Consider the following 15,986-nt stretch of genomic DNA (forward strand, 5'->3'; position numbering starts at 1 on the left):
GATTCAAATAGGCAATGGACCTGCATGATTCATTAGTTTGTGACAGATAGAAAAGATACAAGCAAGGATGACAGATGGCATATAAGCATGACAGCTGGCATACAGGCAAGCAAGCAAGCATGGAAGCATGTTAAAAAGATTTAAGAAGCAGATGGATAGACAAGCACACTTGTTCAGACTTTGTACGAGACATTTTACAACAAAATATAGCAAGAGTGAGATTCCACACCAATTACATTTTGCAAATGGTACTTGCCCTAGCATAGCCAAAACAAGAAAGAAAAGAGAGCCTACACACTTTGTACCGTAACACACGAAGCATGGTAGTTAGGGTAATTTTGCTTTAGATTTTGGGACACGAAATGACCTCATAGCGAGAGCTTTTGGTAATTTCCCTTGCAACCCATTTTTTGTTAAAAGATGTTTATGTACATAATTTGTTTTAATAGTTAAAGGAAGTATTTCCTGCCAAAAATAGATGATGCTTTTGTAGACACTGAAAAGTTGACAGCTCCCTGCAAAGTGCTCTAAATTATAAAACCCTAACTCACAGCTAGTTTTAAGAATGCACTCACTCCAGTGGTATTTGATATTTATCTTTAGATAAAGTAATCCTCTTGCATAGATCCATCTTAAGCCCAGATCTATTAAGCTCCAAGATGGATCAGGAAAAAAACAAGTCACATTTATGGATCCTATTTTAATCCCTCTCAGTTTCTTAATAGTTCCAGGGTTAAGACGAATCTATGCTAGCTTTTACAAATTTTGTTTAAATGCATTAAGGGAAATAAGCACCCAAAGTGGATTTGATTCCCTTGGCAGCATGAATTACATTTATTGAGTTCTGGACTTTTCACAGTGGACTAGCTGCCCAAACTGACTTATGTTCTTGTTTCTTCATGTTTACGTATGGCTTCTAAGCCAATGTGCCAATTTTATACCACGAGATAAGGCAATTTTGTTTTCCTGTTTATATATGGCTTCTAAGCCAATGTGCCAATTTTATACCATGAGATAGAGCAATTTTGTTCTTAGATGCCAGGATACCTTACTTATGGAGGCTGCTTATTTGGCCCACCTTCATCCATATAAAATGCTGTGTGATTCAAATAGGCAATGGACCTGCATGATTCATTAGTTTGTGACAGATAGAAAAGATACAAGCAAGGATGACAGATGGCATATAAGCATGACAGCTGGCATACAGGCAAGCAAGCAAGCATGGAAGCATGTTAAAAAGATTTAAGAAGCAGATGGATAGACAAGCACACTTGTTCAGACTTTGTACGAGACATTTTACAACAAAATATAGCAAGAGTGAGATCCCACACCAATTACATTTTGCAAATGGTACTTGCCCTAGCATAGCCAAAACAAGAAAGAAAAGAGAGCCTACACACTTTGTACCGTAACACACGAGCATCAAAGTCTTTCCACATCCCTGACAAAGCTTTCAGAAACTCGGACTTCTGCATGTTATCTCTCTCCTGGAATGCAACATTACCACATTACTACAGAAATTCCAATCCACAAACATTTACAATAGTTTTTTAGTGTCCAATGTTTTCACATTCCAAAAACTTTTGCCTACGGCTCCTTCTCTTAGTAGTGTAATAATTAATCTGCTGTACAGATTTTTTAATGTAATTCTGTGATGTGATAACCCCCTGCTATGGAATCAAATTAGAGGATACCAGAACACTTACAAGCATATGATCAAGGAAACGGAGAGCACGTAATCTTGTATCATCACGAAAGAAGAGAGAACCTACAACAGGTGACATAATCTCCATGTAATTAAGAGAAGACTTACAACAAAAATGGACGTATGAAGAAATAAACGTTATTATGATTTCACTTAGCTGTTTTACATATCACTTGATTTATTTGCCCACCCAAACAAGCTACTACTGATCATATTAAACAAAATTTAATGCAAAATAGCAAGCATATTTTTCAAAAATGGAATGCCCCTTGCATCTTTTATTTAAGAATATATTTTATGCACGAGATTTAATTGCCACTATATTTATACACGAATGTCTCTGGCAAGTTTTGTTGAGCAAGCAAAACTCTCACTTCTTTTTCTCCATGATGTGGATCGAAACCACTTAAGAGCCGAGTTCTACACCAAAGTGTCAATGAAAAATCTCTCACTGAATTCTTCTGGAGCTATACACAAGCTTATGTAACATTTACTTTCACAGCTAACAGGCCATTTTCTTAAAAGCATCTACCGCAGCATTCTACCCTGTTAGTTGGAGAGAAACTATCAACTAATTACAATAACAGAAAAACAAACTAACTATTATTTGGAGATAAACACTCGAAGAAGTGGCACTCCAAACCTATAATATGTTTGATCCTATGATAATTGCACACACATGGAAATCATGAAAACAAATTAACAGCTACCAACAATACGTATCATTGCTCCCAGCAACAGAAGCATTGGACTTCAATGCTTTCAGACAAGAAGGAAAATATTGTTGTGTGCGATGCTAAGAACTCCATCAAAACTAATGCAGCAGCTGACCTTGCTTGGCAGTAAGGTAGGAAGTGGTGGATCCCTAATCAGTGTGGCAGTCTTCATCTTGAAAACTTGATCTGCAACGAGCAGAAGCTAAAAATATGGAGCAATAACTGTAAGATGATTAGTGAAGACTGCTGATCCATGATAAGGGTTGACAATGTCGTGGATACCCAACTAATTCAGAAGATCATGGCAGAAAGCATTTTGAACCTGAAGGGATGCTTTAGGTGAACAATGCCGATATGGTTTTGGAATCATTAAGAGGCCACCAAAACTGAACTTCTAAGAGAGAGAACCTTGTAAGAAGATAAGATAAGATAAAATAATTATATTAATGTCCAACAAATGACCACAAAAGTAGGTCAATGGGACTGCTGAGTACAATGATGTCAATAACAAGCAGGAATACTAAAATGTCTCCTATATAAAGAACAAGAAGTAAAGTAGAAACATGAAGTGTATGTACAAAAACAAGAGAAAACCCTCGGATCCAGGTGTAGGCAGCTGCAATGGGAGGGAGATGTGCAGAGGGAAAGGATCTAGGGACTGGGTCATGATCCACTAGATCTACCTCTCCTAACATCTGAGGCTAAACGAAGAAAACTCAAGATACCATGATGCCCTGAAGATCTAGGGAAGATCTAGACACTATAATGCGCTCCTACCTAGCCACTATAACTCATTGTCTAGGTCACCTAACATGATGACACAAGACACAAGGACATGGAAATATAAGTGTCTGACATGAGACAAGGTGACCCCAAAAACAGGGCATGGAGGACACGTTATATCTATATATATATATATATATATATATATATACAACAAATTAGGTCATGGAGGACACATTATAGTTATATACATATATATATACAACAAATTAGTGAATCATTACAACATACAACAATGAAAGATCCAAATCTCTTTAGAATTTAGAAACTAAAACAATTACAAGTTTACATGATGATGATACAAATTCAATCATACAACTAGTGCATATAACCAAAATAGCGTTGTGTGTGTTGACCACTACGTGTCAACGACCCATAGCAATACACCCCCTCTTTTTCACAAAAGGGATAGTGCCTAATCAATGTGTCTGTGTCGTTCAGCTATCATCATCAGCCTAATCATCATGTTATAATGTAAACTCATTCTGCATGTATATGATGTAAATAATCTCAGTAAAACCGTTTCATGTATGTAACGACCTAGGTAAACATATTTTTCTAATGACAATCTTCATTCTGAGAGGTTTTTGTCTCATCGATCCATTCTCGGATGGTCGACAGAGTTTTCCTCTAGTCTTACCCTAAAGCTGGAATGGATTTTGCCGCTAGGATCTTAGGCGAATCCTAGTGTTTTAGATCGAATCTATGTAAAAGTAATTTGGGAATAATCCTAACTATTTGGTTAGATTATTTTATTACAAATTGTTTGGTCTGTTGGATTATATTTGCGTCGCAGAAATGGGTAGTCTGTGAGGGTCTATTACAAATGGTTTTCCCCCCTTATGATGTAAAAAATATGAAAATCATGATGTAAAGTGTCTTAAAAGTTGGAAAAAAAAAATTATCCTCTCATAGGTTAATTAATTAAATTTTCTGGCCCAAAATTAATTAAAATCCTAAACCAGAAATTTAATTAATTCTAGGTCCTAGGTAAATTTAAATTCTCCAAAGGCAAAATTCGTCGGTCCTTAAAAATAAAATTTAAAAGATCCCGGGACTAAGGTAAATTAATTATTTTGCTAAATTTTAAACCTTTGATCCCTGGGGATTAAGTCAAAGTCAAATTTTTGGGGAAATTAACTCAAAATTTTAATTTTTGAGCTAATTAAAATACATTTAATTAAAAAATTCGAATTTTCTCAAGAATTAAATGGGAGAATTTATCTTTAAATAGGAAGTCATTTGTCAGTCGATCTATCCGACCTTTGAGTCATGTGCTTAGCAAAAAGCTCTTGTGTAATCTTTTTCTGGATAATAAAGAAAGACTTTGGGGTTAAGTTTTGTTGGTGTTACTCTTCATGGGAATACTGTAAGATGTGTTGTTTTCATGCATAATTTTTTCTAAAGCCATTGATGATAGCTTCTATAAAGATTGATTTGAGTACAGGTATCTTGCTCAGTCGTTGGGGTTTGAATAATATTCTAAATTTTGAATGTAATAGCAAGTATCTCTATTTGTTTGAGTTTTATTATTATTTTATCGCTCTATTTTTAATGGTTGGATCGAGTTTTGCAAGGAAATCTTGATTTTAGGTCCTCGGGCGTTAGGAGAGATTTTCAGTTGGACCAGCCAACTCTCGATCCTAAAATTAATCCCGGATTTATCATAAGATTTTTTATTGGTGATGCACGAGGTTTTCATGTTAGCACCTTTAAAATTTTAAAAATCTTTTAATTTATGTGCAGCATAATGATAGATATGGCTTATTAGAGCCTATAGTTTGTAAATTTTGTAATTATTTTTCTAAAGTGGATTTTTCTGGGTTTTAGTTTTTTATCATTGTACATATCGTTTGGGTGTTTTCTTGTTGTCATGCAGCTACAGATCTGAGGAAAATATTTGTGTAGAGTCCAAATCTAGGCCCAGGACAGTAAGATCTGGATCTCTGGGGGTTTATCAACATAATTTTTTAGGGATATTATTCAAATTTTTTGCAGTCCAAGGGTTTAAAATTTCTTGGATTTGGAAATTTTCACAAAGGGTTTTGAGTTAGCACCTCCTTTAAAATTTAAAAATTTAACTTTTTGTGTGGAAAATTGATAAATCTGGCTATTGAAAGCCTTAGATTATCAAATCTGGGAACGGAATTGGACTCATACTCCTCAAATCTGATAGATCTACCATTTTTTTGCATAGATCTGTAATTTTTTTTGTTTTCTGACTTGGGTTACTGGGGTTTTATTTATTTTTGTATATCTGGGTTCTGGGTTGTTTTTTTCATTTTTATGACTTTGTGTTTTGATTTTTTTTTATTTTCATTTTTTATTTCATTCAAAAAATATTTAAAAAACATTAAAAATCTAAAAAAATTAAAAATTTTCAAAAAAAAATTTGGTGACTTTGATTGCTAATGAAATAAATCGAAAGCAGAATTAAGCCCTCAGATTTAATTTTTTTTTTAATTTGAAAAAAAGAAATTAATTAAGTACTTTTGTTTTTTTTATTTATTTGGTCACATTAAAAAATATAATTGCCACATTAAACTTTGCTTCATAAGCTTATCGCATTAACTTACCTAAGGGATAATTAACTTCTAATTTAAAGTTCCTTGGTGTCTTTTGTGTTAAATGTAAAATTTTAAATTTTGTGGTAGTGATTTCTCTATTGTCAAGTGCGATTAATGTTTTAAAAATTATATTGCCTATTGGAAAATGATAAATTATTCTAGATTTGAGTTATTAATGAAAATTATTTTAAATCTAGAATATCCTGCATGTTAAAGTTTTGAGCATTCACATTTAATCATTCATGATCATCACTATTCGTCACATTTATAAATTGCTCTGGATAACTTGTTTTTTTATGTAGTCTATGGTTAATTGAATATAAAGGCACTAGTCTATAATCATTTCTATCTTGTGGTTGTGTCTTGCTCGTATTAGTGTTTGATCTATCTATTTATTTTATTTGAAGACTCGTTTACATTCGTCAAGTTGTCCATCTCTAAGTCTCCTAGAGCCTATGTTCTACAGGTTATCCTCATTCATTTACCCCAGGGACTACCCTCCTTGACTTGTCTAGGAGAGAGTCTAAACGAAGTGAATAAGGATTAGAGTGACAGCCCTTACTCTGAGCATTGTCGTGGTGCCTAGACACTTTGTTCGACAACAGCGTGAAATCCATCTCTGAACCAAAAATACATCAAAAAAAAAGAGGGCTCTAAATGGGTTCTAGAGTCCAAAAAAATCATGCTACAACAAATAACTACATGTCATTAAAATCATTGCCTATCTTGGGATCATCATCATCAATATCACCCTCCTAAGCATTAAAATAAGATAGAAAAAGCTTAGCATGTCAAACCCAGATTTTGTTTGAGTGACGGATACACTTTTACTAGGGTCGTGATAGAGGAGTTCAACAATCACGATCTAGTCTGACAACATCTTTAAGGTTTCTCATTGTGGGGAGTGGTCCCTCTAGTCCACACTGATATGGAGCTAAAAGTAATGTTGTCATCAACCTGTCTCTTAGTGCCCCTAGCTAGGAAGCAACATAAAGAAAGAGGTAATCTATTGAACAAGATCCGACCTAGGAGAAGGCTAGAGAGTGTGGATACAAGATTTAAGGGCCTCTTGCATAAAAAGGGCTAGACATCTCTAGTCTGAGAACTAGAAGAAACTAGAAAGGGTCTAGATCCCCCCAAAAGGGCAATGATATCTCCCACAGATCTCATAATAAATGGGGAAACATAAGATGAAGTGCTCCTCCATATCAATCTCTCGAAGGTGTTATAGCTCAGAGATCCTATTTGAACGGTTTATTTGGTGGTCCATCTCAATCCATAGAGAATGAAATCCAACTCTTAATTGTCCTTAGGGAATCCAAAGGGTGTGCTTCCAATGGTGAAGTGTGTAATGGAGACGAATGATGAGTCTGTCCCTCATCATCAAGAAGTGCTTAGCATAAAAGGCCATCTTCGTATGTAAAACAACCTAAGTATTTACCCAAAAGGCTTGTACATATTCCCTATAGATATCTTCGTGAATGATTGCATTCATTCCCTGTTTGGTTAGTAAGAGGTGGCTTGGGGCACATAAGGAATATATAAATGGAGGAAGTCGATCTAACACAATAACAATTGAAGAAAGGATATATAAGACTTCGATGTACCAGCATTGAGTCCAAGCTAAGGGACTAACTGTTGCACTAGACTCTGATTAACAGTAGGCCAAGTATGGATATTTGTCACACCCCTGCATTGTATCAGCAAAACTCTGAGCACACTATAGAAGTGAGATAAGACTAAACATTGCCTCAAGTCGAAAGAGGCAAGTGCCAAACTCTATGACGATGATGGGCTGAGTAACTATCTAGTTGCATCAATTAAGCAGCGACGGAGGATGGTCTCTACTCTCTCCACAAAGGCCCAATCACACTCTAGTAAACCAAGTCCCTAGGCCTCAATTCCATATAGAACTGTGGGGTGGGAAAGAGTGTCCATAAGCAACATCTTGGACAACATGTCCTAAAAGGCATGTTGAAAACAGTCTCTAAAAGAGCCAAAGAGCCATAGACCTTGTTGATTTGGAGTTTATGTGCATGCTACAAACTGAAGCAAGGACCCGTGAATAATACCCCCAAATAAGCACATGTGATGGTGATCTCAATCTCCTCACCTTTGAAGTAGTGGTGATCAAAAAGAATCTTCTTTAATGCATTGAAAATCATGACCTTGGTTTACCTAGGTTGACTATCAATCAACAAAGATCACATATTAGGGCTAAGGCATCCAGTTGTCACTGCAATCCATCAAGGGATGAGGCTAGAAGGACCACATCATCTGCAAACAAAAGGATAGAAATTAGGACATGGTGTAGAAGGCAACCATCACCATCCTAGATGTGTTCAGCCAAGAAGCACTCCAGCTCATCAATGTAGATCCCAAACAATGTGGGGGATAGGGGGCAACCCTGTTTAACCCCAATCATACTATGGATGAAATCTAATAGGCCATCTAATACGCACAATTGACCAAAAAGAGACTTGTATAGACACATGATGGTTGACTGTAAGGTCTCTGTGATTCAAATGCCTCTGAGTCTCTGGAATAAAGCCTCCCTAGGGACATAATCAAAAGCTTTCTAAAATTCTACAATATAGCAGTAAACTTTCAAAGAGTGATGAAGAGCTTCCTTAAGGATGGCCCTGAGTGCAAGGATGTGATCAATAGTTTGGTGCTATGTTGCAAGAAACGTTAGGCAAGAGGTCGTTTTGGGCAAAAAACGAAACTAAAATGGTGAAACGTGTATGGTACAGCCTTGAAAGGCGTTTCAAGTCATAATGGCACATTTCATGAGGCTGAAACTTGGCCTAGTATGGCTTGAAACACATTTCCAAGTCGTATGGAGTGCCTTTTTTTGTATTTTGTATTTTTTCTTTTTTTATTTGGCGATTAAAATATTTTGTCGATATTTCTAGATGGCTCTCGCAAGTTATAAAAAGACTCTCACCCCCTCATCACACGAATTGAGCAAGTCGTTTCACTTGGAGAGGAGCGATTTTAGCAAGGAGAAAAGAGGAAGAGAGCAGTGGTTTCAGCTAAGGCATTTTCAATAGTGAGCAAAGGAGATTTCAACAGCAAGAAAAAGAGATTTCACAAGTAGATTCGGAGTGGGGAGTTTCTAGCTATAGCATTCTTGGTTTTTGGCTCAGCTACAACCATCTTTCTCTTGTGTTTTGTGGCATTTTGGGGTAGCTTCAACTACAAAAAATTAATTTGGGTAAGAAGCATTCATTTTCTTAGTTTTTTCCCATTATTTCTTCTATTTTTCGAGGGTTTATGCTTCCAAAAATGTGAAAAACGTTTTTTATTTACAAATTTGTTTTTTTTTCAGTTTTTTTTGCAGCAATGGCCTCCAACTAAGGTGCAAGTTCAGCCCCAAATCCAACTAGAGGGCTGACTGTTATCCTCTTTGGAGGCATGTTCAAAAGCTTCAAAGATGTGTAGGTGGTGGCTCATAGGAATGGCAATGTAATCTTTGTAGTAATTCGTACAAGGTCTCCTACCCAAGAGTGAAGGCACACCTTTTACATGGAGGAGGATAGGGGATTGTAGGCTGCACAAAAACAACAAACCCAATGGTGAGGAGGCATATCAAAGAGAGCAAGATGAGGCTGATGGACTTAAAAGAAGGCATAAAGAACTTACTAACGCTACTCCTCGAGCTCCACCAAACATTGAGCCAAGGGTTGTGGTTGAAACAAGGAAGAGGAGAGCCACTCAACAACAACAACCACCACCATCCAAAAATACCAGAGGGGCATCTGCATCAATTCAAGATAGCAGAATTGCTAAATTGGTGAATGTGCAAGCAAGAGAAGAAGTTGATTCCAGAGTGGCTAGGTGCATCTGCGCATGTGGTATCCCATTCAATGTTGTTCTCTCTCCTTACTGGAAAGATATGATAAGGGTAGTTAACAAAGCTCCCACAGGGTACAAGGGGCCAACTATGAACAAGTCAGAACTCAACTTTTCAAAAATGAGAAGGAGCTTGTGGAGGACCTCTTATCACCGATTCGTTCTTCCTGGAGTAGCTTTGGGGTTAGCTTAGTCTCAGATGGATGGACAGATACAAGGCATAGACCATTGATAAATACCCTTGCCACTTCACCAAAAGAAGCAATGGTTTTAAAGGCAAAAGACTACTTTGGAGACGTAAAAGATGCACAATTCATTGTTGATGTTGTAATAAAATCTATTGAACAAATAGGACCTAACAGGGTGGTGCAAGTTATCACGGATAATGCACCAATTTGCAAAGTTGCAGGTTTAATTATTGAGGGGAGGTCTAACCACATATTTTGGACACCCTACATTGTCCATAATCTGAATCTGATCTTAGAGGAGATCGACAATAAAGTTCCATGGATAAAGGAAATCACGGGGAAGCAAGGGAGATCGTTATTTTCATCATCAACCACCACCAATATCAAGCAATATTTTGAAAGTACTCCAAATTGGAGTTGTTAAAACTTGTTGAGACAAGATATGCCTCAAACTTCCTAATGTTGTGTCACCTTGTTGAGGTTAAGCAACCATTAGTTTCTATGGTGGTGAGTCAACTCTGGGCTGAGTGGAGACAGGAAGATTCAAGCGGGGATATATGGTGTGTAGATTGTGCCTTGATGAGAAGTGGTGGAACAAGATAGATTTCTTGCTAAAGTTCACAACCCCTGCATTTGAGCTTCTTCGGAACGCTGACACGAACCAACCTTTCTTAGGAGAGGTATATGATGGCATGGATACCATGGTTGAGAAAACTATGGAAATCATTTCACAGGAATCTAGAGAGCTTTTATTTGTTGATGATCATTTTGTTGATTTAGTCAAGAAAATCATTGTTGATAGGTGGAACAATTTCAACACTCCATTGCACACTTTAGCACATGCCATGAACCCCAGATTTTATGATAAGTAGATTATTGCTCAACGCAATGGAAACAGGAAGGCACCCCATAAGGATAGAGAGGTGGCTAATGTGGTGAAAAAAGCCCTTATGAGAATGTTTCCAGCTCATCTACACAGAGATGTGAAGAAATAATTTGCCAGTTTTGTTGCAAGTTTAGATGATTATTCAGATATATCAGCGTTGGAGGAGCGAAGCACCATGAATCCAGTTAGGTGGTGGATTTGTCATGGAGTAAATGGTGTACATTTGAAAAACCTTGCCATTCATGTTCTTTCACAAGTAGCAACTTCTTCATCAGAAGAAAGGAATTGGAGCACCTATGGTTTTATTCATTCTGTGAAGCGCAACAGGTTGGGCTCATAGAAGGCAAAGGATCTTGATTATGTGCACTCCAACCTTCGCCTTGCATCTCGTAGGGGTCCAGAATATAGCAGCGATCCTTCTAAAAAATGGGATGTGGATCCAGAAAGTCTTGATTTGCAGCTCTCTCTTGTTGCCCTGAATATTGAGGACCGGGAGCCTAGAAGTGGAATTGGCAAATCATCTTCTTCAGCGCCACCATCCATTATTGAGCATGCTTCTGCTTCTATTTTTTATGACGATTATGATGATGAGGATGAAAATTGAAGACTATTAGTCTTTAGTCTTTATAGTACTTATAGCCTCATAGTTTGTATTGTACTTGCAGCGTCATATATATAATAAAGTTTGATTTTGAAATTTTGATATATAATAAAGGTTGATTTTGGATATTGCTACTTTCATTATGTGATCATGAGTAAATGTGATGTAAATTTGGAGACTTATAGTTTATGCATTGACATTTGACAATTTAATCATAATGTAATAAATTATAATGTATCATGTATGCTTTATGATTGCACATAACATTTCTTATATATATATATATATATATATATATCGTGTTTCTCCGTTTCCAAAATTTGGGGGGATCACATTTCATACCTATACCATCCATTGTTGAGAATGCTTCTGCTTCTATTTTTTATGAGGATTATGATGATGAGGATGAAGATTGAAGACTATTAGTCTTTAGTCTTTATAGTACTTAAAGCCTCATAGTTTGTATTGTACTTGCAGCCTCATATATATAATAAAGGTTGATTTTGAAATTTTGATATATAATAAAGGTTGATTTTGGATTTTGCTACTTTCATTATGGGATCATGAGTAAATGTGATGTAAATTTGGAGACTTATAGTCCATGCATTGACAATGGACAATTTAATCATAATGTAATAAATTATAATGTATCATGTATGCTTTATGATTGCACATAACATTTCTTAAATGCCCTAACATATATATATATATATATATATATATCGTGTTTCCCCGTTTCCAAAATTTAGGGGGGTCACATTTCATACCCGTACCCGTTTCCTCGTATCATGCAACTTAGGTTTGGTGCTTGGCTTGAAAACCAACCTGTCCCCTACCTCTAAGGTGTCGCCGCTCAAGCTCCCTAGAGAGCTTCAAGTGGAGAACTGTAGCATAGATATTTCAGAATGTGTTTCCCACCATGATCATCCTATAGTTATTGGGATTAGAACTAGGTCTTGATTTTCGTATTGGGTGAATGAGGTGATGTAACTATGTCAAAGGAAAACATGTCCGGACCACATCATTAAATGGAACAACTAAGGAAGTAGATGATGAAGATCAGGTTTAAAGAGCTCTATGTGGAAGCCATCCTCATCTGCTACTTTGTTATTCTTCATTACCCACACAACCTCTTTGATGTCCTTACCTATGAACAAGAGGCATGAAGAAGGTGGACATGTAACCTGAATCTAGGGTTGCCCAAGGATATCATAGAGGGTAGAAATGTGTGAGCATAAGGAACCAAGGTTAAGGCCAGATGGGACGGGGGGTTGTGGGGGAAGACTGTGCGCCAAAAAATGTTCAAGGGAGTGAATAAAGGAGGTACACAAGTCTCGTCTTCTCTGAGAGACAAAGAAGCATTTCTTGTGACAGATAAGATGATGATAAGAGGCTTTGATGTTGGGATAAGATGGGTTAGCATGTGCGAGTGTGTAACAAAACTAATGACGGAGAGCCTTGTGTTCTTTGTCATACCAACGATTCATAGGAAAAGAGTTGGATTTGGGGTTGTGGAAGTGGGTGGATGAGAGATAGGCGTACTTGGTAGAAGTAGAGTCTAATGAGGGGAATTGGGTGTTAAAGGGGAGCATCTGGCAGAGGTGGGTAGTAAAGCTGTCTAGGCCTCCCTCCTCAAAACAAAAAGTAATGCGGTGTGGGCTCTAAAGGTTGGTGGGTGTGGCGAGATAGGGGAGGCTGTTAGCCCAGAGATAGAAGGAAAGAAGAGGGTGGTCTACCGAGGGGATGGGATAGATAATGAAGTGTTGAATAAAGGGGAGTAAGTTTTGGGTGGAAAAGACATAATCAACAGCACTCACCCCTTTGCCATGAGGGCGACATGTGAAAAAGTGAGAATCTAGGAAAAAGGGGAGCCCACTGTGTTAAAGAGTGCAACTAGGGGCTAATTCCTTCTATATATAAGTAATAACAATCATAAATAATGAATAATTAACTAATAATAAGTGTTGAAGAGTCATGTCTCTATGGACATGACCATATGTTGAAAATAGCTCATACTCATGTAAATAGCATATTTACCATAAGTTACTACCCACCATAATTTAAGCATGTATTTGCGTAAAATATGGGATAAGGAAAAATATGTAAAATATACTTACCATGAGTTACTGCCCACCATTATTTACTAGTTCTTCAACACTTTAACAAATATGGGTAAAAATATAAATGTGCAAACTTACTAGAATTTAATTTACAAAGATATGTGATCCAATTTACAAAGAGACGTTTCTCTTGGGTATTTTGAGTATTAAATTCACTTCTCATCTCATATCTTCTTGTACTTATTGTTGATGTTATATCGACAATTACAGTCAATGATGATCTGAAGTGAATACTACTAAAGTTTTAATGTGCTTGCTATTGGAATTTGAAGCAAAGTTGTTATTGGGCTAATAAAACATTGAAGTAATTGTTGCAAGCATAGAACATACCATAAAATTTAACATTGTATCAGAGCCCAAGTGAAGACAAGTCTAAGGAACAAGAGAAGCAATCATTGTTGAATAATTGTTGTTGTTGAACAAAGTCTATTGGAACGAGTCTCCATGGCTACTCACTCTTATTTCAAGACAGAGGATAAACTCAATGATAAATCAGACTGTCATGCTTGGAAGATGACTCTTGATTTGTGACCTCGGAGGAACATGAAGTGTTGGATTCTGTGTAAGGAAAAGTGGTGGAGCCTCCTTCAAATGCACTTGCTGCCGCTAGAACGAAGTATAGAAAAGGAGAGGTAAAAGCTAAGAAAATCTTAGTTTACTCCATTCAAAAGCATTTGATCTCTTATATTTTTGAATGGGAAACTTCCAAGGAAATGTATGATAAGTTGATAGGGATGTTAAAAACTTCAAAGTCAACAATGCAAATCAAATTCTATTTCTCAAGAAAAAAGTTGAATGATATCAAGATGGACAAAGGGGAGTTTATACGAGCATATTTCATGAGAATAACTCAAGTAAAGAATGATTTGCTATCTATTAGAGAAGTTACTGTTGACAGGGAACTCACCCTTATCGCACTTGGAGGTCTTACAAGGCCATAGGAAACATTTGTCACCACCATTCTCAACAGTGATAGGATACCTGATTTGATGAGCTAGACAAGTCTGTAAATGGAAGTGAACCTACTGCTTTCTCTACACAAGCTAAAAGGAGAAATGATGTTGGTACTATTACCCACCACCAATGGGTAGTATCCATAGGAGAAAATTTTCTCCTAGATGGTCCTCAGCCGGCAACCAACAGTGGCTTGCAACCACCAGATAGCTCAATGGGCCTCCTGACCATGAAGGTATGGCTTTTCATTGGTATAGTTGAGTAATTTTGTTTACTTATCATGGACACTTTTGGGCATGGATTGGTGGGGGGATTTTGCGGAAAGAGTAGGTTAGGTTTGTACTCTTGTATCCTATGCCCGATTTGGTGGTTAGATTTGTATATGTCCCGTGGGATCTCCTTTATTGGTTACTAGCTTTAAGGTTGGCACCAATGTTGCAGGAAGCGCCCCCCCCCCGGATCCTAGGCCCGAAGCGCGCCCCGTACGGAAGCGCTCAGGAAGCGCCCCCGGAAGCGCGATTCCGAAAATTGGGAAGCGCGCTTCAGCCTTTTTAATGCGCTTCCTGGAAAATAGGAAGCGTCGGCCCCGAAGCGCGCTTCGGATGGCGCTTCCGGCCTCCGAAGCGCAGCGCTTCGGGCCAGGAAGCGTGCGCTTCACGCAGCACTTCGGAGCGCTTCCTCCAAAACCGCGCGCCCAAGGGAAAAAACATCATTTTTTTAATTTTTTTTTAAGTTAACTTAAGTTAGCATTGAGGGGGTGGGTTAGGGTGAGGTTAGAGTGAAGTTAATGAGAGGAATGAAAAGAATAAAGCCCCCATTCATTCCTCATTTTCTCACTTTGAGTTTATGAGAGTTGGAGAAGAGAAGAGAGGAAAAGAGAGGAGAAGAGAGGAGAGCTTGGAGGAGTGAAGAAGGAAGAGCAAGGAGAAGGAGGAGGAGCTTGGAGCAAGAGCTTGGAGGACTTCATCTACAAGAGCTAAAGAGGTAAGTTCAAACCCCAAACTCCCTTATTTTTTGTGACAATTTTTTTGTATTTTTCTCCTCCCTCTCCTACTCTTTCCCATTGTTTCTACTTGCTCCTTTATTTACAGGTTGTCCACCACCTATATCCATATTCCAAGATGGTGTTCTTTTGGCTTCTATGTATCATTCCACTCTTGGTTTTAATGATGGCAAGGGTGAGGAATAGAAGGGAAGAAACAGAAGAGGACATTGGTGATGGTCCTAATAGTAGTGACCCAATGTATGATGAGGAGGAAGGGTTTGAAGAGGAAGGGGATGAACTTGAAGGGGACACTGAAACACAAGATGGGAAAGCTAAATCAACACCCTTGTGGAACTATGTGACCAAACTTGATGGGGGAAAGGGTGGTGGATCTTACAAATTTGTGTGCCCTCATGGTTGTCATGGAGGAAAACCATATTGTGGTTCATATACCCGTCTGAGGAGGCATCTTTGTGGGGTGCTGGACAGTGATGAAAAAAAGGGTTCTGTGGGGGTACAAATTTGCCCAAACATTTCAACTGAAGAAAGAAGAAAATACATCCAAATAGAGATGGCTGCACAACAAAAAAACAAGAAACAAAAAACTCATTCTGAATCAAGTGCAA

At 37.6% G+C, this 15,986-nt stretch overlaps 1 protein-coding gene across 1 annotated transcript in view; it reads right to left on the reverse strand.

Annotated features, from left to right (window-relative positions):
• Positions 1–1,052: 1,052 nt before the first annotated feature.
• The window catches only part of LOC149162600 (SCY1-like protein 2 B), a 191,374-nt gene continuing 176,440 nt past the window's right edge, over positions 1,053–15,986 (reverse strand). The window contains exons 6-8 of the mRNA XM_089435235.1: positions 1,707–1,768; positions 1,339–1,487; positions 1,053–1,122 (exon numbers count right to left, since the gene is read on the reverse strand). Of these exons, the coding sequence (XP_089291361.1) occupies positions 1,053–1,122; positions 1,339–1,487; positions 1,707–1,768 (281 nt within the window). The remainder of the gene's footprint in view (positions 1,123–1,338; positions 1,488–1,706; positions 1,769–15,986) is intronic.

This window comes from Pinus tabuliformis, chromosome 5_2, assembly GCF_031772625.1.
Source record: "Pinus tabuliformis cultivar Carrire ecotype Pingquan chromosome 5_2, CPIR1, whole genome shotgun sequence".
Taxonomy (NCBI): Eukaryota; Viridiplantae; Streptophyta; class Pinopsida; order Pinales; family Pinaceae; genus Pinus; species Pinus tabuliformis.